The following is a 26,216-nucleotide window of genomic DNA, read 5'->3' on the forward strand; positions in this document are numbered from 1 at the left end:
AAGAGACAAAAGACCAAAAAAAAAAAAGTAAAAGAAAAAGAAAAAGAAAAAGGGAGTGAGGGTGAAGAAGGAGGTGGAAGGCACAGGGTAAAAAGGAAGGAAAACCATGGCTGGATCAAAGGCAAGCGGAAACTCTGGTGCCTGGAGGATTTTTTGGAAGGACTGCTTCCCAAGGCAGTTCTAATACAGGCTGATGGGGTTCCTTTCCCTTGTTGTGTCTGTTCCTTGATGGTCTGGGGCTGTCTTTCCCTCACTGTCATGTGAGCCTGGCTTCCTGCCGGCTCATCCTCAGGACCTTTCTGATTGGGATGGCAATTTCAATATGGTCTTGAACGAGGCGGATGTGGAAGGGTGTAGCTCTGGGCTCTTAGGGAACGTAGCCCCACGCCACGGGGAAGTGTTGGGTTGTGGATAACGTTATCCATTCTAGTTTGAGTAATCGAATTGGTCATATTTTGAAGGGCATTGATTTCTCGTTCAAATATTTGGACGTCGGGAGGGGGCTGGGGAAGTGGCTGGAGGTCCTGCAGGGAGGAGAGGGAGGGCAGTGAGGAGCGACTCTGTGGGGAAGGGTTTGCCACATTGTCTCAGGCGAGGGCACCTGCAGGAGAGGTGTTCTGTCGGTGGTGGGAAAGCAGAGGCCTGAACTGCACTCAACGTCTCCGGGGGCACTAGGGTCAGTTCTAAGCAGCCCCCAAGAGGACTGTGGTTGCAGACGATCTGGGTCAGACAGGAAGAAGCCACCGCAGGGAATGTTCCAGCCCAAGTCTTGGCATATGGCATTTAGAACAGTTGCAATGGATGCCCGTGGACCCTGGAGGGCTCTGGGATGACCAACAAGTGGGGAACTTTTGCGAGGACCTGTCTGGAGGTGGAGGGATGGACGAGGACTTGCAAGCCACTTCCCTGCTCCCTGTGCCTTCCATTGATTCTGTGCATGGGGGTCAGCAAAGCGGCGGGTCTTAGGGCTGGGGTGGGGGTGGGGCGTAGAGGGGAGGCAGCCGGGTGGGAGTGGGGGGCGCAGGAGGGCCCTTTAGCTCCTGTAGCTCCTGGTGGACGAGGTCTTGGAAATGATGCGCATGCTGGAGGTGCTGCCGCTCATGTTGCGGCCGCTGGTGGAGCTGAAGCTGCCTCCGCTGCTGCCGTAGCTGAGGCCGCCCCCGGTCATGCAGAGGCCACCGCCGCTGCTGTAGCCTGAGCCCCCCGAGGAGGAGACCACGGCTGTGGAGAGAAGGCACAGAGCCCACTGGCAGGCTCCTCCCGGGTGTCTTGCCCAGGGGCTCCCAGGGGACCTCGCGACCGCATCACACGCTGCCTCCACGTACACAGGACGTGGCAAGCGTCAAAGCTTTCCCAGCTGTGACCACACTGGTCTCCTCATTGGACCTGAGTGGATGCCTTTACTACCATCACTCCCAGAGTTCCTGTCGTTGCAGGGCGGAAATGAATCCGACCAGGAACCATGAGGATGCGGTTTCGATCCCTGGCCTTGCTCAGTAGGTGAAGGGTCTGGCGTTGCTGTGAGCTGTGGCTCCAATTAGACCCCTAGCCTGGGAACTCCATATGCCATGGGTGCGGCCCTAAAAAAAAAGACAAAAGACAAAAAAAAAATCACTCCCATTAATAGAGTGGAAAACAGGTGCCAGTGGGCTGCCAAGGTCACATCTGCCAGAAACACAGGCTTTGGGGCCCTGTGCTCATCCCTCTTCTCTACCTGGGCCTCGCAAGCTGGTAGGGCATGAGGCTCCATATCATGTGTGGGGATCCTTGGCTCCCAGCCGGGAGGGGCCCGGAGGCCATCCAGGTGAACACCCCTGGACTGGAATCCCCTCCGCTGTGTCACCCTGAGGCAATTCTTCAGCTTCTGCTCCAATCCCCTCAGTGATGGGGAGCTCACTGCCTTGGGGTACAGCTCTCCCAGCCTGCCAGACACTTGAAGACACCTTTCGCCCTCCCCTCTCAGTGTCCCTTTCTCCAGGTGGAGCATCCTTGTTCTTTTTATTCATTCATTTACAGCCCTATCCTGGCTTTCCAGCCTCCCTTGCATGGTCTGACTCAAGTAGGGCCAAGGGAACTCCACCTCCCCCTGCTGGGGACACCACCATGCTCCACAGGTGCCACAGGAGCCTGTTGGTCCTTCTGCGGGATGGCTCCCCCCCGCCCCCCGACTTCCCTCCTGGCACCTGAGGCCAAGCCCTCCTGCTCTACTTGTCTAATTAATTTGCTTCAATTCTAAACGCAAGTCTTTAGACATCGGCTGTTGGATAGCCTCTTGTTAGTAGTGCGAGTTTGAATTCCTGCCAGAACAAGTTGAGAAATGAAATCAGGCATTCAGACTGGGAGCCTGTTGCTCTGTCCTGTAGCTGGTGTCCTTGGACCTGGGTGGAGCATTTCTGTGGACATGAGATGCCACTGGGACATCCTAGGGGGAGTCACCATGAGCCTCTCTTCATCCCCCTGAGGTCAAGGACCAAAGAAGAGAGAGACCCCTAGGAGGATCTTAATGGTGTCCCCCGCCCCAGCTTGCTCACTCTCGGTTCACCAAGTCCTTGTTAGGGATGTTATTAGCTTCCGTTTTACCTCCCACTTTTCTATCGTCCCAGGACATTTACTCACAGATGTTCACGGGTCCGACACCTTCTCCTGTGAGTCTGTTGCAGAAGGAGAGAGAAAGACACATTTCATTTGCTGAGAAGTTGGAGAGCCCTGGGTTCTTCATATTCAAAGCCATAAGCACAGAGGGTTTGCTGTGTGCCAGGTACTGTGCTTAACAAGCATTTCAGGAGTTCCTGTTGTGGCTCAGCAGAAACAAATCTGACTAGTATCCATGAAGATGCAGGTTTGATTCCTGGCCTCGCTCAGTGCGTTGAGGATCTGGTGTTGCCATGAGCTGTGGTGAAGGTGGCAGACGTGGCTCGAGTCTGGTGTTGCTGTGTCTGTGGCATGGGCTGGTGGCTACAGCTCTGATTCGACCTCTAGCCTGGGAACTTCCATATGCCTTGAGTGTGGCCCTAAAAAAGCAAAAAGCAAGCAAACAAAACCCCATGTGTTTCATTCATCTCATCAGTTGTAGGAAGCTAGTATGGATCTGGGAGGGCACATCCAGCACAGAGATCAAGTCAAGACATTATAGAGAAATGGGGACAGGGAGGGGCAGTCAGCAGGCATTTCTGGGCAGACACGGAGCCCTGGAGCCTCGTCTCAAGTGCGACCTCATTTGTTATGGAGCCTGGGCAGAAATGGCCCTGCCAGTGACTCTCCAGGTAGTCATGGGCCACCTCTTCCTGACACCTTCACCCTGGCTCCTGCTCTGGGTCCCACAGGGGCAATGGGAGGGAGCAGCTGCAGGACGCCTCCAGAGAACAGCTACATTTGAATCCCATTTCTGCCCTGGGCGTATCTATCTGGGGCCTGACACTGTGGGGCTCTTGGCCTCTGTGTTCTGGTAACATCCATTTGAACCATGGTAGGAGGAGAGGGTCGCCCACCTGCACTCCTCGCCCTCCAGCAGCTTGCGGTAGGTGGCGATCTCGATGTCCAGGGCCAGCTTGACGTTCATCAGCTCCTGGTACTCGCGCAGCTGCCGCGCCATGTCCTGCTTGGCCTTCTGCAGGGCGTCCTCCAGCTCGGCCAGCTTGTGCTTGGCGTCCTTGAGGGCCAGCTCCCCACGCTGCTCTGCGTCAGCGATGGCAGACTGGAGTGTGGCACACTGCAGAGGACACAGGCATTTGTGCAATCGTCCACGGGGAACGTAGCAAGGTGTGGGCTTTAGTTTAACAAATAGGGAAACAGATTTCATGAAAAGGAGGATGGTACTTCATCCTCTTTAAAAAGAAGATTAATCTCTGTTCCCTTTGGATAATCTGTGACTTAACCTGGAATGGAGAAATGATTTTGAAGGGGGTGTCCTTTTCAAGGCTGAACTTCTCTGGATTGTGGGTAGGTAAAGTGAGTCAAAGATTTGGGCTTTCTTTTCTTTTCTTTTTTTTGCTCTTTAGGGCCATACTTGCGGCACATGGAGGTTCCCAGGCTAAGGGTCGAATCAGAGCTACAGCTACCGGCCTAGGTCACAGCCACAGCAACGCCAGATCCAAGCCTCATCTGTGACCTACACCACAGCTCACGGCAATACCAGATCCCCAACCCACTGAGAAAGGCCAGGGATCAAACCTGCATGTTCATGGATACTAGTTGGATTCATTTCTGCTGCGCCACAACAGCAACTCCTAAGTTTTGTATCTTTCCTAGAGGAATTGGTGTCGGGCAGATCTCCGAAAGAAGGCCCTGATGTCCCCAGGGGAGTGGGAGGCTGTCCATTTACATTCCTGGACGGTCAGCCATCTGGGGAGGCTTCGTGGGCTGAATGAAGACAGGCCAGGTCTGCCCAGAGGCAGGGGCATGGATGGGATGGCCCCTGGGGGCTCAGCCCTACCTGCTTCTTCAGGTTGTCAATCTCAGAGCGCAGCCTCTGTATCACCCGGTTCAGCTCAGAGATCTCCATCTTGGTGGAGCGGAGGTCGTCCCCATGCCGGCCGGCCGACCGCTGCAGCTCCTCGTACTGGGAGCAGGAGAAGCAGGAGGCAGGGATGGTCAGGCCAGAGGAGAGAAGGCGGTGAATTCCCAGGGCCCAACAGGCTTCCAAGGTGCTGCCTGGGGGCACTTCCTTTTGCCCCCAGCCCTCTCCATCACTCCATCTCTTTATCACCTCTTGGCTCTGCCCTTCATTCTCCATGTCTGCAGGCTCCACCTCACAGCTGGCCCCTTCCTCTATCCCGCCTTACAGGCCTCTTCTCCAGCACCAGGCTTCTCACTCCCACAAACTCGGCATCCTGCAGAGTTGCCTATCACTCTTTGATTTTAAAGCTTTTTCATACCTCTTTTCCTTGGCACTAGGTGTTATATCCCAAGGGACTCCCTAGCCCACCCTCCCTCTCTCACCCCTGCTGGCATTGGTGGCCATCCCTCTCCTCTCTTCTGTAGGGCATTGGAGGTGTGTCCATCCCTCCCCCCACCCGCCCCCATGGCAGAAGGACAGACCACCTCTTGCCTTTGTCTGGCCCTTCCCCCAGGTCCTGATGGTGCCATCTGAGGAGTGCTCAGAACAGAGGGGGAGCCCCAAGCTGAACTCAGATCCCTTTGACCCCATCTGACTGGGAAGGCAAGGCTCTTATCTAATCCACCTTTGAGGCCCCAGTTCTCTACCATTGTTTCCTGAACTTGACCTTGACACCTCACCTTGATCTGGTACCAAGACTCAGCCTCGGCCCGACTACGGTTGGCAATGTCCTCATACTGGGCCTTGACCTCGGAGATGATGCTGTCTAGGTCCAGCTTACGGTTGTTGTCCATGGACAGGATCACAGAGGTCTCGGAGATCTGGGCCTGAAGCTGAGCCAGCTCCTGTGAGAGGGCCCAGAAGGGAGAGCTGAAGCAGGGTGTGTGTGTGTGTGTGCGTGTGCGCGCACACGCGCACGTGCGTGCATGCACATGTGCATCTATGCATGTGTATTGGGAGACTGACCAGGCCCGCAGAATAGACTTGGCATCGAGGACCTCACTAGCACTCTTAGGATGGAACAGCCAGCTTAGGTCTGAAAGGGAGGTCACTGAATTTATGCCCATTCTCTGTCACTACCTCATCTGCACAGAGGGAGCAGCATCTCAGGTAATTCTCCAGAAGTCACTCCCAGTGTCAAGGGCATGCATCTTGCTGTGACCTGTCAGTGCTGTGATGTCTCATACTCCAAGAAAATGCAGCCTTTCGCCCCAAATAAAGACATTATTGTGGGAAAGAAAACTGAGTCAGAAAGAGCCAGAGAGATGTGCTGCGTCCAAGCCCCATTTCCCAGCTTTGCTCCGCCCTGCTCCTCGGGCATGGGAAGTGAAAACCAGCTCGAAACAGCAGAAAGACCTGAAAAATTCAAGTCTTGGATCTGCCAAGCAGGTTAGATAGCATCTCTGTGTCAGAGGGACTAGTCATCCTGCTGCTTCCCAGGATTTCTGTGAGAACGAAATGCATTCATGTCCGCATAAGATGGGTTTTGAAACAGAAAATGCATAATTAATTTGTTAGGGATTATTTTTCAAAATCATCTAAGGCAGGGGTTCCCAAAATGTGACCCTTGGACCAGCAGCATCAGTATCACCTGGGAGCTTGATTAAAATGAAACAATTTGGGCCCCACCCTAGTCTTCCTGAGTCAAGACTGGTGTTCTAACAAGATCTCTAGAAGATTCTGATGAGCTGTAAAATTTGAGCTAAAATCTATGTAAAAATACCCCCTTTCTTTCTTTTTTGGTTCCTGCATTTCCTGTTTTTGTTGTTGTGATGCAATTTGTTTTTTTCCAAATAGTTTTTCCTTGTAGCAGACCTAGCTGGGTTAGCCCAAAGGTTTGCTATTCGGAATTGGGAGCCAACACCACCCTGGTGAATAAGCAGAGAAAGTGATGCCTTTTTTTTGCCCCAAGTGGGTCAGATGGTCTTGGAAGCCATTTGAAGACATAGATCCATGTTCCTTCTCCCAAAACATGGCCAACTTCTGTTGGGCATCAAACATGTGTAACCTCATGGGCCTGTCACCTGTCCTCACCAGGCCCACCTGCAAGACTCAGTGCACCTGCATTCCCACCATAACATCTCTGATCCCATCTCTACTACTCCCCACTCGCTTACTCCACTCTGGCCACCTGGGCCTCCTCCTTGTGTTCCTGGGTCCTCAATTCCTTCAGGTTATCACCCACTACTGACTGGGGGTGGGGTGGGGAAGGGTGTACCTGGCACCACTTACCGCATCGTAGAAAGCCCTTAGAAAGTTGATTTCGTCCATTAAGGCTTCCACCTTGGCCTCCAACTCCACCTTGCTCATGTAGGCAGCATCCACGTCCTAGGCACAGAAGATGCTGTCACTATGAGTACCCCCACTTCCTGGGTCAGCCAGCCCCTCCATCTGTGAATGAGGTCAGAGAACTTCAGCTCCCCAGGTGAGCATGTTTCACTCTCCCAGGCCATGGCTGGAGTGGAATTTACAGGGGCTGCAAGCTGTGTGAGGACCAGGACACTCAGGGAAATGCCCGCCTGCTCATCAGTGGGTGCCGCGTGGAAAGCCCTCCCAAGTCTTCACGTGGTGAGGACCACCCATCCCGGGTCTCCCCTGTGTCTGAGAGGCTTGCCCTCCTCCTCAAAATCTGCCCCTCCCTCCCCTTCAGACACAGATGCTCTGTTCTTCCTCCTCCAGACGAACTCCTGAGGCCGGTCCTCCCCCTCCCTCTGCCCATCTCTGCTAAGCAGAAAGGTCCATGGCTCCTGGATCTCCTCTCCTGGAACTGGTCCCCATCCTGTGTCCATCTCAAGCCTGACTTGAGGTCCTACAGACTCATCTCAATGCAAGACCCCGTTTGCTTCCCCTCTTCCTGTACCTGACTCCACCTGGGGAGGGGGCAGGGGTCATGATTTACATCTGGGACTCTGGTGTCCTGACTGGCTTCTAGTTATCTGGGTAACCTGGGGGACATTTATTTAACTTCCCTGACCCTGAGTCTTCTCCCTCCTAAAGTAAAACCTGCTTCCAAGATTGCCTGTGCCAATTAAATAAAGCCTCGCCTGCAGGGCTGCTGGCTTAGGTGACAACTGTCACTCCCAGAAGGGGCCGCCTGGGCCCAGAGTCAGGAGGGAGCACCTTCTGACTCACCTTCTTGAGCACCACGAACTCATTCTCTGCCACCGTGCGCCTGTTGATTTCTTCTTCGTACCTGTGGGAAGGATGAAGCGGATGGGTGCTGGGGGTGGGGTGAGATCCCGTAGTGAGATGGCAGGTGGGATTCCAGAGCAGACTTGGAAAATGGGCGGCTGTGGCATTGCTCTCCCCAATCCCAATTCCATCAAACAACCACCCCGTCCACCCGAATCCCAAACTCAGAACAGGAGCAACACAGAACCATCCCTCATGCCTCCTGAGGTGGCTTTCTCACAGCTCTGCTCCTCAGAACGGGTGCACGTGCTTCCTTTTTTCCCCTGTGGTCTCACCCCAACCCAGCCAGGGTGGTCATGAGGGGAGGAACAGAGGACAGAAGAGGCAGGCAGCCTAGGCCTGGGTGGGCACCTGCACCCCGTGGCTCCCTCACATTACCTCACTCTTCTGCTCTCAGCCACGGACCCGTGGCCTGGGGAGCAGAGTCTTCAGGCTCATAAGATACCTCCCTCTTGTCCCTCCATCAAGTTTTCTCATCTTCAGTTTTCCCTTAGGCAATAAGCTCCCGCCCCCTTGGGTTCCCCCTTCTATCCATCCCCCACCCCCCGCCAACTGGTCTCTGGGAAGGATGTTTTACGTCTACTCTGAATAACCCATTTCCCATCCCACCTCCTATTGGGATCTGCCAATCCCACCCTCTTGGAGGCTCTGGATGGCTGGGCTGTGGTTCGGGCTTTATCCCTTCCACCTACCAGCTGAATAACCTGGGAAGGGTCACTTGACCTCTCAGAGGTTCTTTGCCATCTATGGGTCATCTTATTATTATTTTTAAAACCACAAAGTACTATCCCACATGGCATGCATAGCCATAATCTCCCCTGCTTTTATCTTTCTTCTATTGTCCAGTAGGATCTGAGAAAACTCTTTCCTGCGACACCATTTTCAGAACTGTGCTCTCTCCTAGGTTCTCTGGGACAACCGATTTGGGTTTCCTTATTAGGTCTTCGTGGTGTCTTTTCATTAAATCTGACCACTGCACCTAACTCCGTGCAATTGTCCTTCTGCATTCCCAGTTCACAGGGCCTCTGCCAGAGGGCAAGCATCACGAGGCCCTGCACGGACCTCTCAGACACCTGCCACAGGAACATCACAGTCCTTTAACCAGGAGCACATTCTCAACAGATCCCCCCACCCCGTATCCCTCCTCTGTGCCTCTTTCCTTCTCAATCTTAAGCTTGTGTCTCCTCCCCCAGGAAGCCTTCTTGGATTGAAACACTATTTTCCCACATTTGCATGATATTGTAAATTGCCCATCTGCACTTGCTTCTCTTGTCTATGTTTGCATCGCTACACAATATACCTAACCATCAATACAGTAAAAATAGCTAGCATGTATTACGGGCTTGCTTTTGTGCCAGGCACCAAAAAGGCAGTCTATCAAGTGAGTACTTTAGATGTGAGTTTTGGTTTAATATTCTCCCTCTCCCATGAAGTGAGTACTGTTAATATCCTTTTTAACAGACGAAGTAAACTGGGGCTTTGAGAAGTTAGTCTTCTTTGGGTCATTGATCCAGTAAGTGGTTGAGCCAAGATTATAATATCTGACTAGATTCTGCAGTGCTGCTCAGGAGAACGTTCAGTGGTGATGGAAATACTCTATGTCTACAGCCATTATGGGACCCATTAGTCACATGGGATGACTGGGCACTTGAAAGTGGCTAGTGTCACTGAAGGGCTGACTTTTATATTTAATTTAATTTTCCTTAATTTAAACTTAAATAGCCCCATGTGGCTACCATGTTAGTGCAATTCTAAAAGCTGGACACTCGCTACATTATGCAAATAGGAACCAAAATTTATTTTGTTTGGACCAAGAACACTAGAAATAAATTAAAACAATAAAAATAAGGAATTGTTCATATCTATAGGCACTAACATGCTATTATGTTTCATGGTGTGTGTGTGTGTCTGTGTGTGTGTGTGAAGTTCCAGGGAGAAGGCAGCAGCTATGCCTCTTTTTTCTTCATTCTCCAGCCTTGTCCTGGGTTGGGTTAGATACATGTACATTGCATAAGTCAGCAATGGGGTTACGTTGAACAAAGGTGAGCATGGGATTCTGGGGGCTTGGTTCATAACTCATGGGTTGCACTTATATAAGCTTGGATGAGTCAGTTACTATCTCAGAGCCTTACTTTCCTCATCTGCAGGGTTTGCAGAATCACACATACCTCGCTCTGCGTGCCCATGTTAGTTATCATCTCTGAGCCCAGCCTTTCCCCAAAGCCTCAGCATTCTTGACTGCAGGGTCCCAGTTCTTTTTCTGAGTCCACCTCCTTGCCCTAAGTGTGTATCCTCTTTCCCGCTGGGCACTTCTGGAGCGTGGGGCCTCCCCTGGAGCCTCAGGGGCTGAGCCCCTACTCACTTGTTCTTGAAGTCCTCCACCACGTCCTGCATGCTCTTCAGCTCCACCTCCAGCCTGGAGCGCTCTCCCCCCAGGCTGTCCAGCTGCCGCCTCAGGTTGCTGATGTAGGCTTCAAACATAGGCTCGATGTTGGCCCTGGTGGTTTTATGCTCCTGCAAGAGGCTCCACTTTGTCTCCAGGACCTTATTCTGCTGCTCCAGGAACCGCACCTGCTCCCACCAGAGGTAAGAGATGGTGAGTGCTTCCCTGCAGAGCAGCCTCCCGGAAGAGGGCTCTGGGATACTGGACTCCCAACAATGCAGGGGGTGGGGGACTGCAAGACCTCAGGGGTCCAGGTGGCAGGCCCCTCCTCCTCAGCATGGAAGGAGCCAAGCCAGTGTTGATGCAGTGAGTCTGGAGACAGGTGCTGGCTTGGTTTGGAGGTGGGACAAGTGAGGAGGGCCAGAGGGGCTGGAAACCCTCTGAATACACCAAACCATGCTGATGCGTGGCTGCTGAAGAAGAGAACACGCTGCCATGTTTCTGAGTGGGATTTCGATTCCTTTTAAATTGGCAGGAGGTTCTTGGTAGAAAATTCAATCCGTTTTCGTTCTGACCTGGTTTCTCTAGATCTAGAATCTGGACTCAGTGGCCTGCACACTCCAGGAATGCTGGAATGGGTCACTCTAGTCACCCTGAGGGGACCTGGGCACAGTCCCAGCCATGTCCCTTACCAGCTGTGTGGCCCTGGACAAACCCCTTCTTCTCTCTGCCCTCTTGGGACCCTGTGATCTTGTGCTACTACTTTGGTTTGTTTGAATTGAATTGCCCTCATCTGCTCCCCTGTCTGGGAGGTAGAATTGGGAAGAGGCAAAAATCATTCTCCCTAAAGAAATCCTTCTGTTGGGAGTGGCTGGGGGACCACGGAGTCCCAGAGAACAAAGGAACAAAGGCTTCAAGACTTTGGGATGGGCAGCGTGTCTACAGAGGGTCTTTAACAAACACACCCCACCACCCACCTTCTCTTCCATTGTCCTGGATCCCAGTCCTCTGCAGCCACATCCCATGACCCCATGACCGCTTCAAATAAACCCAGGAAAGCAGGACCCACAACTTTCCCCTCAGAGCCAGGCTTCTGGAAATCTCACATCTGTTGCTGCAAATGCCAGGCCACAGAGGACAGGAGTCATAAAGGCCTCAGCTGGGCTTTTGATTCTATTTATAGTTTCAAAGTCCTGGGTCTATAGCACAAGGCAATTCTTAGCTTGTTAGACCTGCACGGGGACTTTAGGGTCTATCTGTCCAACCTAACGGAGGCCGGAGAAGTTAGGGATGCTCCTAGCAGGAGAGCTGAGGATGGAGCCTGGGCTGGTTGCCTCTTAGTTTGGCCCTCTTTATTCCAGACTCCAGGTATGGAGCTAAACAGTCCAGATCTTTGAATTGGTTTTTCCAAGGCATAAAAAAAAACCCAGCTCAGGGATGAACTGACATTTGTACACCTGTTTCTTTCTCCAGAACTGGGGAAATCCCTCAGGTTGACAGCAGGAGGGACTCAGGGCTGAAGTCATAGCTTCCCTCAGACCAAAAAGAAAATCTGAAACACTGAGTACACCCACTCGCCAACCACGCCCACATCACTAGAGAGGTCGCCATAGGACTTGCCCCTATTAACTGGCAGGCAAAAGTGACTCCAGCCCACTTTTGGGAGCTGAACTTGTAAATTCCATTCCTTTATCCCCTGCCCTCCAAACGAATTCCTTTTTGTTATCTACTTCTAAGCCAAGTGCAGGATCACTATTCATCAAAAGAGCAATGGCCTTGCAGTGGATCAGACAGCTCTGGAGTCTGCAGATGGACATTTTGCTCATCTCATCAAGGTGGGAAATCACCTCCCCCTCCACCCTATTAGCGGGGGTGCCAGCCAGCCCCTAGGACCTTGGAAGAGCACAAAAAGCAGAGATCCCCCTGGGCACCAACTGCTTTCCTGATGGAGACCCCACCAGCCTCTCACCTTGTCGATGAAGGAGGCGAACTTGTTGTTGAGGGTCTTGATCTGCTCCCGCTCCTCCTTCCGCACCCGCTGGAGGGATGGATCGATCTCCAGGTGGAGGGGGGTCAGGAGGCTCTGGTTGACAGTGACCTCCTGGATGCCCCCAGCTCCAGTCGTCATCCCACCTCCAAATCCATAGCCGCTGCAGGCTCCCCCAACCCTGTACCCTATGCCCCCTAGACCCAGCCCATAGCCAGCACCTCCGAAGTTGGCCCGGCCCGACCGATAGCCGCCACTGATGGAGATTCTTTTGCTACCCCCAAAGCTGTGGAGGCTCCTGGTCCCAAATCCGCCCCCGAAACCACCCCCAAAGCTCTTCCCGCCCTGGGACACAGAGATGGAGCTGAAACTGGGCCGGCAGCCTGGGAGGAGGCTGGCAGAGGAAGCACTGAAGTTCCGAGAGCCCCCTGACTTGATGGTGACAGAGGAGCGTTGGGTCATGGTGGGAGCCAGCGCCAGAGGGTGAGAGGAATGAAAATGTCAAAGAGATGAGGAGCCGTTCAAGTCTAGCTCTCCCCAGCTCTCCTTGACTTTTATCCCTTTCAAGAACTGGGCTTGGCCAGAGAAGATCAAAGACCACGCTGTTGAGTTCATCTCAAAGGCATGTCTGGCCACGGCCCATCTTCCTGCCCCGCTCATCATCGCGGGGGAACACCCCACCCAGGGCAGGACCAGGCCTGGGTCCTGAACTCCCCTCCACCCGTAGCCCCCCTCCCCATCCAGGTTCTCAGCCACACGCTGCAGACACTCCCACTGCTTCCCATGTATCTCTTCTCGATTTCCAGGTCTTAGACTCTGAACCCAAGCAGTTGACTATGCCTTTCCCATCACGATCACTTATAAAGGAAAAACCCCATTTATTGAGGACTTACTCTGTGCCAGATCATGTTCAGGTCAGTCATAAGCATTAAATTATTTGATTCTTTTTTCTTTTTCTTTTCAGGGCTGCGCCTGCGGCATATGGAAGTTCCTGGGTTGGGGGTGGAATTGGAGCTGCAGCTGCCGGCCTACACCACAGCCACAGCAGTGTGGGATCCAAGCTGCATCTGTGACCTACACCACAGCTCATGGCAACACCAGATCCTTAACCCACCGAGTGAGGCCAGGGATCATGCCCGCATCCTCATGGATACTAGTTGGGTTCTTAACCTGTGGAGCCACAACTCCTCTTTGATTCTTATAATAACATTGTGAGGTTGCATGAGAGCTACGATAAGTAACTCCTTAACACCTGTCTTCTCATAAACTTCACACAGTGCCATGGAGTAGCTATTATGCTTGTTTTGCACAGGAAGCCATTGAGGTGCAGAGTAGATAAGAAACTCAGGACTGCAGGTTACCGGCTCTGAATCACCATTCCTCACATTGAAGGAGGAGAGGTGGCTTGCCCAAGGCAAGGAGCATATTCAGGATTTCACTCCAAATTCCCGTCCTTCTCCCCCTCTTCCCCGAGGTTTCATCCCCTGGTCACCCCTGGGGATCAGGGACACACTCTCAGTGTCATTTCTCTCCTTTGTGCCATCCTCTCCTTCCCAACCCTTCTAAACTTCAGCCCCTGGTTTTACACTCATCTTCCCACATCCCTCATGGTCTCTCCCTTCCCTGCTGCTTAGTGTCCTGCTCCTTCATCCTGGCTCTGCCTCAGATCCCTGGTTCTTAGCACCCACCAGTTCCGAGCATGGTACCAAGCTCCGAGCCCATTCCGCACCCTCCAAGCCCACACCAGCTGCCTCCACTCTGGGCAATGCCGGGGGCTCAGGCCTGATGGGAGAGGTCCAGAGACTGTAAACTCCCACATTTTTACTGTAAACTGTAAAAATGTGGGAGCTGCCTGCAATTATGGGCCAAAATGGCCCCTCTGCTGGGTGGAAGCATCACCCCCAGGGCTGCCTTTTAACTCCTCTCCTGGCCTGTTATTTCCCAGCTCAGGTCTGCAAGTTGGAAGCTGTCAGGGAACAATCGGCCCTTTGCTGGCAGAGGGCTGGGCCGCCCACCCTACGTCAGTGTCCTCGGAACCCAGTCTGGGCTTGGGAGGGAACAGCATCGGCCTGCATGACATACAGAGTGGGGAGGCTGGGCAGAGCTTCTGCCCAGCAGCTTGGGCTTCTCAAAGAAGGCATCTTAACAAGAGACAGGAGGAAGTGGGCAGAAGCTTGGGAAGGGGTGCTCTGCCCTCCTGCCCCTCCCATCTTCCCAAGCCAGACTTCTTGGCACTCTGAGGGAAAGGGGAAGGTCTGGTGCGTTCTGAGCCCTCCCTATGTGGGGCCCCATGCAGGGTGGAGGCTGGCAGGAGAAGGAGGATTGCTCTGTGTTCTATCACATTCCAAACAGAGGGCTGGACACCAAACGCATTACAAATGCATTTAATAGACACAGTCCAGGGAGGAAAGAGAGGGAGACTGTACTCCCACGCAGCTCATAAGCACTGTGAGCCAGGTGGGTTGACATTGAGATGGCACAGGAGACACAGACTGCTCATCACTGCATCGGAAGGGAGGGAGAGGGGCGGAGCTGATGGGGAATCTCCAAAAGACAAGCCTACTGTGAATTTTGAAAGAGAGAAGGCTTTGGCACTGAGCGGTACCAGGAGCCCTCTGGGGACTGTTGGGAGGGCAGAGGCTAGCTTGGGCTGGGGAACGGGGTTTAGCTGGAATGCCAGGCTTCCCAGCAGCACAGGTGGGCCTCTCAGAAGGAAGATGTAGGAGAAGCCCCCAGGTGAGCAGGAGCAAGTGCAGACAGGCCAGGTGAGTGGGAGGAGCTGGCTTCAGGGCAGGGCCGAAGGTAAGGGGCGGCTGCCCTTAGTGCTTATAGCTCTTCCGGCTGGAGGACATGGTGGAGACAAACTTGACGCTGGAGCCACTGCCCCTGAGGCCCCGGCTGCTACTGGCACTGAAGCCAGAGCCCCCCAGGCTCGTCCCCAGACTGTGCCCACCACTGGTGGTGAAGGAGTAGCTGCTGCCCCCACTGACGCCGAGGCTGCTGCCACCAATGCCGCTGCCAGCTCCGTAGCCACTGGAGACGGTGGAGGTGACCACAGCTGCCGGAAGAGAGGAGACGTGATCAGACCAAGGGCAGGAGAGGAGACCCTTGGGGCGTCGGGGCTGGTGCCCCAGAGTTTACAGAATGGGGATGGTGGTTTGCCTCCTTCCAATTCTCTTGCCCACTTCGTGAGGTCACTGTCCTTCATCTCAGCCTGGTTTTCTCTGCACCCCAGTGTCAGGCATCCATCAGGTCCCAAATGCTTGCTGCCGCCCTTCTGCTCCTATTTGGTGTTTCCCTTTTCCTTCCAGAGCTTCCTGGAGAATTCTCTCCTCCAGGAAGCTGTTCCGGTCCACACGCTTTCCCTTTGGATTCTTCCATACTCCCCTGCTGCTCTGTCCCCATCTCCCTCTGTGGCCCCGGCTCTGGTGTTTCCCTTCCTTCTGGGAGCTTGTAGGAAGGCATGTATGCATTTCCTTTTGTGTCCCCACTATAAATTCTCTGAATCCTAGGGCAGGGCTGGAATATTCTTTTTCTTTTTCTTCCTTTCTTTCTTTTTTTTTTTTTTGCCTCTTCTGAAGCCTGTGGAAGTTCCCAAGCCAGGATCGAACCCGTGCCACAGCAGTAACCTGAGCCACAGCATCTGACAATGCCAGATCCTTGACCTGGTAGGCTACCGGAAACTCCAGGGCTGGAATATTCTTGACAGACCAAGTGACAAATGAACCAGTGGCCAGGAATATTCTTGACAGACCGAGTGACAAATGAACCAGTGGCCGGGCAATTCTGCCCTTTTTCTTCCCTAACCTTCTCTTTTTCTAGTTTTATAACCACCCATCATCTTAGTCCTGATCCTTAATACCTGTAATGAAATCTTACTTGGAAATAGGATCTTGGGGATATAATCAGGTTAAGATAACATCATTAGGGTGGACTCTAATCCATTCTGACTAGTGTCCTTATTAGAAGAGGGAAGAGGTCCATGGGAAGACAGACACCCAGGGAGATGGCCACATGAGCACAGAGACAGAGAGGGGCGTAATGTGAGGCGCACCAAGGATTGACAGCTGCTGCCAGAAGCTGTGGAGAGGCATGGAAGGATTCTCCCTAGAGGTTTCAGAGGGAGTATAGTGCTGCCAACATTCTGGTTTTGGATTTCAGAACTGTGAGATGATCCATTTCTGTTTTAAGCCACCCAGTTTGTGGTACTGTGTTGGGACAAACTTAGGAAATGAATACAGTCTTTTAGGTGCTTTCAAGAGAAAGGAAAATTTAGAAGTTATACCATGCATTCCCAAAATTAGCTTTGAGTGTCTCTGGAGCCACTGGACAAGGACTTCTGGGAAGGAGGTCCCCTGGGTGGTTCAGAAGGATCCATCTTCTGGAACCATTGGTTAATGTCATCAATTGCTTTGGTGAATCCTGCATCAAGGAAACTGAGCTGACTTGTAGACCATAAGTTGTAAGAGTCATCTCTTGGCCTCACGAGGCCAGCACTGAGCTCCACTAGTGACAACTTCTGTGCTTAGCTGTCTGTGGCTGTGCCAGCTCGCTAACAAATGCCCCTCCTGTTTCTGAGCAGCTGCACCCAACTGCTGGGTCTTGAGCTCCCGCTGCTTGACAGCCTTGGTGGGCTTTCTGCATTTATACTCTGCAAGCTGAGAAGAGCGGTGGGGCTTCTCTGGGAAGGGGCTACCTAGCGCCTAGTTCTGAAGTCCTAGTGCCCAGGGTAAAGTCTCCCTTCAAAGGCTGTGGGCAGACAGGAGTTTTCAAAAATCCTGTCTGCACTGAGCACTCAACTCTGAGCTAGACTGACTGCCCCAGCTAGAAAGGTGTGGAATTCTGGGAGGTGGGAGGGGCAGTGAGTGGGTCTTTCCAACCCAAGCAGAAGGATTACAGCAAACCTCTCATGGCTCCCTTCTGGGGAGTCCTCTCACTTGCAAAGAGGTAAGAATGGTGACATTAAAGACTTTCCTAACACAGCTCTTTTTAATGCATTCAGAGGCTCAAACCCTCTCAAAATGAACCTCATCAATGGGATCCCCTCCAATGCCCCGTGTGTCCCCCCACCACCCAGGCTCTGACACAAGCATACACTCCAAATGACACAAGAGGAGGGTCATACTCACAGATGTTAACTGGAGAAACCCCCTCTCCACTCAGCCTGGTTTGGGAGAAGGGGGGAGAAGGAAGGTTACCATGGTGTCCGACAGCTTGTGGGCATTCGAAACAACATCTTGAACATTGTTTTAAATGCATTTAAAAAAAAAAACGCTTAATTATTTTTACTGCAGAAGTAATGGAGGTTGAATTACTTAAATTATTTAAATATGAGTAATATATTTTTACTGTTATAAAAATAGTAATCTAATCAATGAAATAATGCAGAGTTTGAGGTTCATGGGAGTAAAACCTGCAATCTCAGAAACACATTTTTGGCATAAACTAGGGAGACATCTTAAAAAAAAGTTAAAGCTGGAGTTCCTGTCATGGCGCGCAGTGGAAACGAAACTGACTAGGAACCATGAGGTTGCAGTTTTGATCCCTGGCCTCACTCAGCGAGCTAAGGATCTGGTGTTGCCATGAGCGGTGGTGTAAGGCTGCAGACGCAGCTCGGATCTGGTGTTGCTGTGGCTCTGGTGTAGGCTGGCAGCTGTAGCTCTGATTCGACCCCTAGCCTGGGAATTTCCATATGCTTCGGGTGTGGCCATAAAAAGAAAAAAAAAATTAAAGCTAATCACATGTTAGTGTCAGTTGGAAAGGCAGGGCTGTCATAGAACAAGAAGATCTCTCTTTCAACAATGCACTATTGTCATTCACTGAAGTTATTATAGGTGTGGAGATGAGTCCGAGTCACAAATGTAACAAGGCCAATCATCAGTCTATCATTGTTCTACCAACTGGAGTAATTTTGCATCCTGAAGACAGAAGTGGCATTCATTCATAAACACAGGCTTAGAACATTGAAGACTGCTACCTACCTGTTACCTACATTATGCCACTGAATTCTCTTAATAACAACCCTATTAAGTAGATATTATTATCTCATTTTTATGGATGGGGCAATTGAAGACCAGAGAGGTTACTTCATGATCACAAAGCTGGATTTGACACCAAAGCCCATATCTTCGGCCACTAAAGTAAAAGATAGCTAACATTTATTGACCACTTGCTGGGTCCCACACATTGTCCTGAGAGTTAATGTGTAGTCCTTTACTTTAATCCTCTTGATAACATGTAAAATAGAAACTCTGGTTATCTCCATTTTACAGGTGAGGAATGGAAGATCAATAACTTGCCTTCCGGAGTTCCCGTCTTGGCGCAGTGGTTAACGAATCCGACTAGGAACCATGAGGTTTCGGGTTCGGTCCCTGCCCTTGCTCAGTGGGTTAACGATCCGGCGTTGCCGTGAGCTGTGGTGTAGGTTGCAGACGCTGCTCGGATCCTGCGTTGCTGTGGCTCTGGTGTAGGCCAGTGGCTACAGCTCCGATTGGACCCCTAGCCTGGGAACCTCCATATGCCATGGGAGCGGCCCAAAGAAATAGCATAAAGACAAAAAAACCAAAAAACAAACAAAACAAAACAAAACAAAACTTGCCTTCCGTCATACAACTGGTAATTGGCAGAGCACAAAGCTCCCACTAAGCTTTGGGGATCACATGACCTGGCCTCTTTATTCTGTCACTAAAGAAATTGAAGTTCAGAGAGGGGATACTCACTTTCCCAGGCTTACATAGATAGTTAGTGGTGGACCTGTAAGCCCAAATCCTAGGATATTTTATCTGCAGCCCAGAGCCTTTCTTACCACAAATGAGCCCCATAGTATAACCAAATTTTTCCTTTGATAGAATTTGATTACCTAGATCCAATCAGGTCCTAGATTTCTATGGGATGCTCGAAGTAGTTCCATCTTAAATATGGGAATCTAATGATGATTTACCTGGAAAGAAATTGCATCTGCATTCTTTGTCAGAGCCCAAATCCACCTGCCTTGTGCTCCTTTCCCGGGCAAGAAGGGGCTTGCATAAACCTGAGCCCCCAGGAATGCCCAGGCAGCTGGGGTGGGGTTGGTGCATCTGCCCTCACCTGCACTCCTCGCCCTCCAGCAGCTTCCTGTAGGTGGCGATCTCCACGTCCAGAGCCAGCTTGATGTTCATGAGCTCCTGGTACTCGCGCAGCAGCCGTGCCATGTCCTGCTTGGCCTTCTGCAGGGCATCCTCCAGGTCCACCAGCTTGGCCCGTGCATCCTTGAGGGCCAGTTCTCCACGCTGTTCTGCGTCGGCGATGGCTGTTTGCAGGCTGGCGCACTGTAAGGAAAGGGGGAAGCCATTAGCCTTACAAGAGTCTGGATCCTTCTTAGGTAGGAGCCCCATAAGTGTGGCCGAATGACCCAGGAGTGAGTGTGTGGGGAGCTCTGGGCCCTCCCAAAATGTACCTGCTTCTTGACGCTGTCGATCTCGGCTCTCAGCCTCTGGATCATCCGGTTTGTCTCAGAGATCTCTTGTTTGGTGTTTCGGAGATCGTCGCCGTGCCGCCCGGCTGTGACCTGCAGCTCTTCATACTGACAGAACCAGAGCCGAGTCAGTCACCCCCTCAAACGCCGGCCTGGGCACTCCCCATGGAGTGCTGTCCCTCGGGGCCCTGAGCGGGCCCACCCGCCCGCTGATCATTCACAATTCCCTCGCTCCCTACTTCTTCTTTTTTAAAAATTGTTATCATTTTATTTTTATGTTTTGTCTTTTTAGGACCACACCTCTGGCCTATGGAAGTTCCCAGGCAAGTGGCTGAATCTGAGCCACATCTGCAACCTACACCACAGCTCATGGCAATGCCGGATCCCTAACCCACTGAGCAAGGCCAGGGATCGAACCTGCATCCTCATGGATGCTAGTCAGGTTCGTTACCACGCTGAGCCATGACCGGAACTTCCCCTTGCTCCCTTCTTGAACACATCTACCTGCCAGGCATGTCCCAGGCTCTGGGACTATCATGAAGAGCATAATCGGACTCCTGCCTACAGTTTATTGGGAAAGATAAATAATAATCGTATTGGCATATTAGCAAATGTATAGTTTCACACTGAGATAAGTATCCCTTAGGAAGTGAACAGAGGCCTATGAAGGCACAATAAAGGAATCTGATCTAGACATGGCAGTGGGGGTAGGACAGGCAGGGAAGTCTTTCCAGAGATGGAGAGGCTCCAAGCATGGGAAGGAGTGACCTAAGTGATGGGGTTGGGGGAGAATATTCTAGATGAGGGAAACAGCCTGTGTGTGAAGACCCTGGGACAGGAAAGAGCAAGAGAGCTCTGAGAGTAAGACACTGTCCTTGGGGCATTCTTGGTCATGGGGCATTCATCCTGATCAAGTATGACCATGAATTTTGGTGACCCTCCGGACAACAGTGCTGGGGAAATAGGGAGGAGATGGAAGGAACCAATGCTGAATGGAGCCCAGGCTGCAGAAGGCCTTGACTTTGTAACAGAACCCTCTGTCTTGGGCGGCTCTCCATTTAATGGTGCACATCCAGGACACACCCATTTGGGAGCAATAAATACACTCTGTGTCCTCCAGCATAACAGAGAAAACCTCTACCTTTCCCAAAGGAAGAAAAGCCCCTGCCTGTGTGAAGATCTGTCCAGTTTTGAAGGTGCTGAATAGCTCAGCCCCTTAGTTTCTAGACACACACATGGTTAAAAGGAACAACCACATTGCCAACAAAAGGAATCTTTCACTATATATTTCAACCACTCCTCCTAGGGTTAAGTGCATCCCACCTTCACTAACCACCAAAGGACTGCTTCTGCCCTTGCATCCCAGCACTTGACACTCTGCTTCCTTTCTATCCCGTTGCAGGGATAGGTAGGGACTCAGGCAGGCCCAGAGCAGGGCAAGGATGGGAGCCAGCTTGCAGGTGAGCAGCTGCCCATGAAAAGCATTTGGCAGAGAACCGATCTCATGGATTGGATCATCCGGGCTACTACAACCCTTAAAGCCAAACTTCTAGCCATATACAGCTTCAGGCAGCAGCTTATTTTGGTCACCCCAACGTCCTTATTTCTAGTACAAATTCTCTTGCTCAGCAAAGCACTCATTTCTGCCTTCCAGCCCCACAGGACCACGCATTCGGCCTTAAACACCTCCTCGCTCCTTGGCAATCTTTTTTCCTTCTCTGCTTCCAAAACAGACTGAAAACCCTCTTCTTCTTGGAAGTGTTTTATTAATGCTGTCTTTTCCTCTTCTGTGATTCTTCATTCACTTCATGGCCTCCCAGACTTTGGGTTCCTTTTACAGTTTACTTATTTACAACTCTGCAGTCCCGCTTGGCAGTGGGAGCTCTGTAATTCTGTCATCAATCAATAAACCCTTTATTTTTATTTTTTATTTTGTCTTTTTAGGGCTGAACCTGCAGCATACGGAATTTCCCAGGTGAGGGGTCCAATTGGAGCTGTAGCTGCCGGCCTATACCACAGCCACAGCAATGCCAGATCCTAGCTGTGTCTGCAACCGAAACCACAGCTCAGAGCAATGCCAGATCCTTAACCCACTGAGCAGGGCTGAGTCCTCCTGGGTACTAGTCAGGTTTGTTACCACTGAACGGCAAGGAGAACTCCCCAATAAACCTTTTAGAAACAATGTTATGACTGTTTCTTGTCTGTTTCAGAATCTTACCCATTCCCCAACTACTTGGTAAGGGATGTGGGAACTGTGACTGTCCTTTTGAGCATTCAACATTGCCTGATCACATATCAGTGTGTAAGTGTAGTAACGTTTTCACATGCACTTCAAGTTAAGTTTTCATAGCATCAAAGACACTTCTGCCAGGTTGGAGGAAACATGGTCACACGTTTCCCAAGGCTTCAGAGAAACTCTAGCCCTGGAACCTACTGTGGAGCTGCTCACACTCACCTTGGTCTGGTACCAGGACTCAGCCTCGGCCCGGCTGCGGTTGGCGATGTCCTCATACTGCGCTTTGACCTCGGCGATGATGCTGTCCAGGTCCAGGCTGCGGTTGTTGTCCATGGACAGGACCACCGATGTGTCGCTGACATGTGTCTGCATTTGGGACAGCTCCTGCAGGGCCAGCAAACTCAGTGTCATTGCAGCATAAAAAAGAAGGGGTCTTGAAATCACGCGGTTGACCACCTAGGTCAGAAATCTCTTCTTCGACCTCCCTGGCAGGAATTTTCTAGCTCTTCTCGTGCCAGGCTTTTAAGGGGTCCCATGCCAATCCCCAAGGAGTTTCTGGGTCATAGATCAGGGTGATGGGTGCCACAGCATCCTTTCTCAAGGTTCTCCTCTGTGCTTTTGCCCTGAGGTTGAAGGATGGGTAAGCGTTCTATGAATTCAGATTATAACAAGTTGAATACAACATGTGATTCATATGCCAGCATTAAAGTTTCTACAAGATTGGGCGGGTTTTAGAATTGCCTGCCCCCCAGTGTGACTTCATCACTCTCTACCCCCTTCCTCCCCTTTCTCAGACCCAGGTCTCTGCCATCAGAGTGGAAGTGTCCAGAATGAGACATCTTCAGAGGCTAAGAAGCACCCCAACCAATAGGCTGAGGGGCAGCTTGCCCATTGAACTTTTCTGGGAAAGGGAAGGGAGAGGTGGGTCTTGATTCTTTGGGAATGTTACCCAATGACCTGAGATTTTAGGAATCAATATTTTCTCCTTGCTAGGCCATGGGGTTGAGGGAAGAAGCCTTGGAGCTGGGTGGGGTTGAATATGGCAGGATTTCAAGCAGTTCTTCTCAATACCCAAGCCCTGACTTGGAGTATCTGGGGCACCATGCCAGCTAGGGGCACTCTATGGATGACACTCTGCAACGTCCTTTTCTTTTCAGGCTCCAGACATAGGCAGGAAAAAAAGACATTTGCAGGCTCTTACTGCTTCAAAGAGCATCCGCAAGAAGTTGATCTCATCAGTCAGAGAGTTGACCTTGGCCTCCAGCTCCATCTTGTTCATGTAGGCAGCATCCACATCCTGGAAAGACAGCACAGGATGCTCCACTGAGACCTTGGCCCGAGAAAGCAAGCCCAAAAGAATATGGGAAGTCTCCTTCCTGAACTTTCTAGGTTGGATTTTAGCAAACTCTGCACTGGGGGCTTGGGGGTGGGAGTGGGTGATTGCTGGGTGTTTCCTGGGCTAACAGAAACCCGAGTGGGGTCACTGGGGCCATAAATGGGGTGGGCAGTTTATGGCAGATTTGAGCTCTCCAGATCTCCTTAAGTTACCATGATGTCACTTTTCTTGGGTGGCCCAAGAGTCAGTCATCCCACACTCCCAGATTCGGGCTTTTTTTTTTTTTGTCTTTTTTTTAGGGCTGCAGCCACAGCATATGGAAGTTCCCAGGATAGGGGTCTAATCTGAGCTACAGCTGCTGGTCTATGCCACAGCCACAGCAACACCAGATCCGAGCCACATCTGTGACCTACACCACAGCTCACGGCAATGCCGGGTCCTTAACCCACTGAGTGAGGCCAGGGATCGAACCTGAAACCTCATGGTTCCTAGTCAGATTTGTTTCCACTGTGCCACAATGGGAACTCCCCCCAAATTCAGTTTTGAATCTTCTTCTTTGAGAGACATGTCCACGAACCTTCTTCAGAGCTACAAATTCATTCTCGGCAGCCGTGCGCTTGTTAATTTCATCCTCATATCTGTAAGCACAGAGGAGGGGGGCGGGCTGTTGAGCAAGGGCTTGATTGAACTCTTCCCAGGCTGAGGAGGACTGTACTGGTGTAACAACAGTTAAGAGACCTTAAGTCCTCCCAAGCTCTTCCGCTGACCTGTGTGTGACTTTGAGTGATTCACTTAACCTTCACTTCTCCCCCTATAAAAAGGGAAATAATTTCTTCTGCCAGGGATTTTTTTTTTTCTTTTGTAAGACTAGAAGGTGAGCAAGGAGCTGATGAGAATAAAAACATGTACTGATGCAACTCCATCATCTTAGCGGTGTGCAATGCCAATCCCTAAAAAAATTTTTTTCTTTCGCTGCCTCCAATACCTGCTGGAAGTGTGGGCTGGACTTTGTTCAGGACCCTGTTCTGGTCAATTTTGACATATTTTCACTGAACCTCAGGGTATCCACTTAAATTGAGCTTTTGGTGTGTAGGGGTTGCTCTAACTCAGAAACGAAGGGTGAACCAGCTAAGGGGTTGGCAAGGACCATCCTTTCTGTTGAATACCTCACCTACTGCAGCCCAGAGGATGGCCAGTCAAACTTGCCTCCGCAAAGGAGGGTCCGAATGTTTTTGCTCTAGTGTGCATCTTAGAAATGCAAGCATCTCAACATCAGAGCCGACGTCCAATGGAGTTAAATAATAAGCTGACTGTAAAACAATAGATTGCTTTCCAGAGGCAGGATGTTTTGTGAGATGGCAAAGCTATCCCTTTGTGGTTATGGAGATAGATGAGAATGGGCTTCTTGTTAATAGTTATACATGAGATGAAGGTCCCTTTGTTACCCCACATCTCATGGGAAAATGACTGCAAATCCTAACCTCCCCAATGTGAGTTTTTGCTCTTTGGCACCCCTCTCGTCCTCATAAAGGGTCCTGGGATGATTAAATGTGACCAGAAGGGTCTCCCACTCTCACCTGACTTTGAAATCTTCCACGACATCTTGCATATTCCTCAGCTCAGCGTCCAGCCTGCCCCTCTCAGTGGTGACATTGTCCAGCTGCCGCCGGAGGTCATTGACATAGGCGTCAAAGAGGGGCTCCAGGTTCTGCCTGACAGTCCTGGTGCCCTGCTCCTGCAGGAGGCTCCACTTGGTCTCCAGGACCTTGTTCTGCTGCTCCAGGAACCGCACCTGGGTGGGAGAAGAAGAGGATGAAGTCTGGAGAAAGTGGGGAAGCAGAGCCAGACACCCCAATTGATAAGGGAGAGAGGAAGAAAGTACAATTTCCACCTGATGCCTATCTGCCAATGATATAATTGACAACTCCAACTCAAGATGGGAAAGCTCTTGAAGCTTCCCTGATGTTCTCAGAGGCTCCACAGAAGCAGCAGCAGCAGCAGGGCTTGGAGCTCTGGATGGGGAGCCTCCATTCCCCACTCATTCCCAGGCTGAGTACTCTGGGTTAGGTTAGTTAGAACTTCGTTCTTCCCTCTGTGTTGACAGAACCAGCTGGCAGGACTCCCCAGGCATAAGAGGGGAAATTCCAATGGGTCCTGCAGAGCAGGCTGGTGCCACCCACTGATCCCTCTGCCCCTGGGAGATGCTTGTTGAGCAGGTGCGCTTTCCCAGGGAGGCTATTGAGTGAGTGCTCCCCAACCCCATGAATCAGATGAGCCCCTGCCTTACCTTGTCGATGAAGGAGGCGAACTTGTTGTTGAGGGTCTTGATCTGTTCCCGCTCCTCTTTCCGCACCCGCTGGATGGTGGGGTCGATTTGCAGGTTGAGGGGAGTCAGGAGACTCTGGTTGACCGTGACCTCTTGGATGCCTCCGGAGGGGCAGACGGAGAACCCGGAGCCCACATAACTCCCTCCAATCCCACCCCCATAGCCAAATCCACCGCTGACCCCAAACCCGCCACTTGCCCTGCCACCAAAGCCGCTTCGGAAGTTGCTGCCACACCCACCGATGGAGACCCGCTTGGTCCCCCCGAGGTTGTAGAGGCTGCGGCTTCCAAAGCCAGCCCCAGCGCCACTGATCTTTCCCAGCCCTCCGCTGCCCCCAGGAGAGCGGGTCACTGAGACCGAGCTGAAGCGGGAGCGGCTGGTGGTTGGGGTGGTGGCGGAGGAGGTGCTGAAGCCCCTGCGGCTGCCGGTCTGGAAGGTGATGGTGGACTGCCTGGACATGGTGGCTGGGAGAGGCTGGCTAGGAAAGCTCCTGACCTGGGTGCGTGAGGAGGGGGATGGAGAAGACCAGGCATGTGGGGAGCCTCGAACCCCCCGGGGCTTTTATGTTCCTCCAAGGGGGCGGGGCGTGCTCATGCCAGCCTCTGATGGCATCCTCTCGGCATCTGCATCCGCCAGCCTTGAGCCCACACTCAGCCCCCCTCTGCAAATGGTGGAAAAGCTGCTGGTTGGCTGCCTGGCTGCCCTCCCCCACATGGAAGCTTCTTTCCAGCCGCAACTTGATCAGCAG

General features: G+C 51.8%; 2 protein-coding genes across 2 annotated transcripts; both read right to left on the reverse strand.

Annotated features, from left to right (window-relative positions):
* Nucleotides 1–1,033: 1,033 nt before the first annotated feature.
* LOC125130846 (keratin, type II cytoskeletal 5-like) lies at nucleotides 1,034–12,582 on the reverse strand. The gene is made up of 9 exons (XM_047786693.1): nucleotides 12,100–12,582; nucleotides 10,110–10,318; nucleotides 7,688–7,748; nucleotides 6,788–6,883; nucleotides 5,236–5,400; nucleotides 4,433–4,558; nucleotides 3,489–3,709; nucleotides 2,617–2,651; nucleotides 1,034–1,221 (listed from the first exon to the last, which is right to left on the reverse strand). Exons 1-9 carry the CDS (start codon nucleotides 12,577–12,579, stop codon nucleotides 1,034–1,036), a joined length of 1,581 nt encoding a protein of 526 aa, XP_047642649.1. The 5' UTR covers nucleotides 12,580–12,582.
* Nucleotides 12,583–14,487: 1,905 nt separating this feature from the next.
* On the reverse strand, nucleotides 14,488–25,995 carry LOC125131660 (keratin, type II cytoskeletal 75). The gene is made up of 9 exons (XM_047788435.1): nucleotides 25,430–25,995; nucleotides 24,720–24,934; nucleotides 23,720–23,780; nucleotides 23,008–23,103; nucleotides 22,026–22,190; nucleotides 19,553–19,678; nucleotides 19,204–19,424; nucleotides 17,247–17,281; nucleotides 14,488–15,175 (listed from the first exon to the last, which is right to left on the reverse strand). Exons 1-9 carry the CDS (start codon nucleotides 25,925–25,927, stop codon nucleotides 14,937–14,939), a joined length of 1,656 nt encoding a protein of 551 aa, XP_047644391.1. The 5' UTR covers nucleotides 25,928–25,995; the 3' UTR covers nucleotides 14,488–14,936.
* Between the last annotated feature and the right edge of the window lie 221 nt (nucleotides 25,996–26,216).

The sequence above is a fragment of the Phacochoerus africanus genome, chromosome 7 (genome assembly GCF_016906955.1).
Source record: "Phacochoerus africanus isolate WHEZ1 chromosome 7, ROS_Pafr_v1, whole genome shotgun sequence".
Taxonomy (NCBI): Eukaryota; Metazoa; Chordata; class Mammalia; order Artiodactyla; family Suidae; genus Phacochoerus; species Phacochoerus africanus.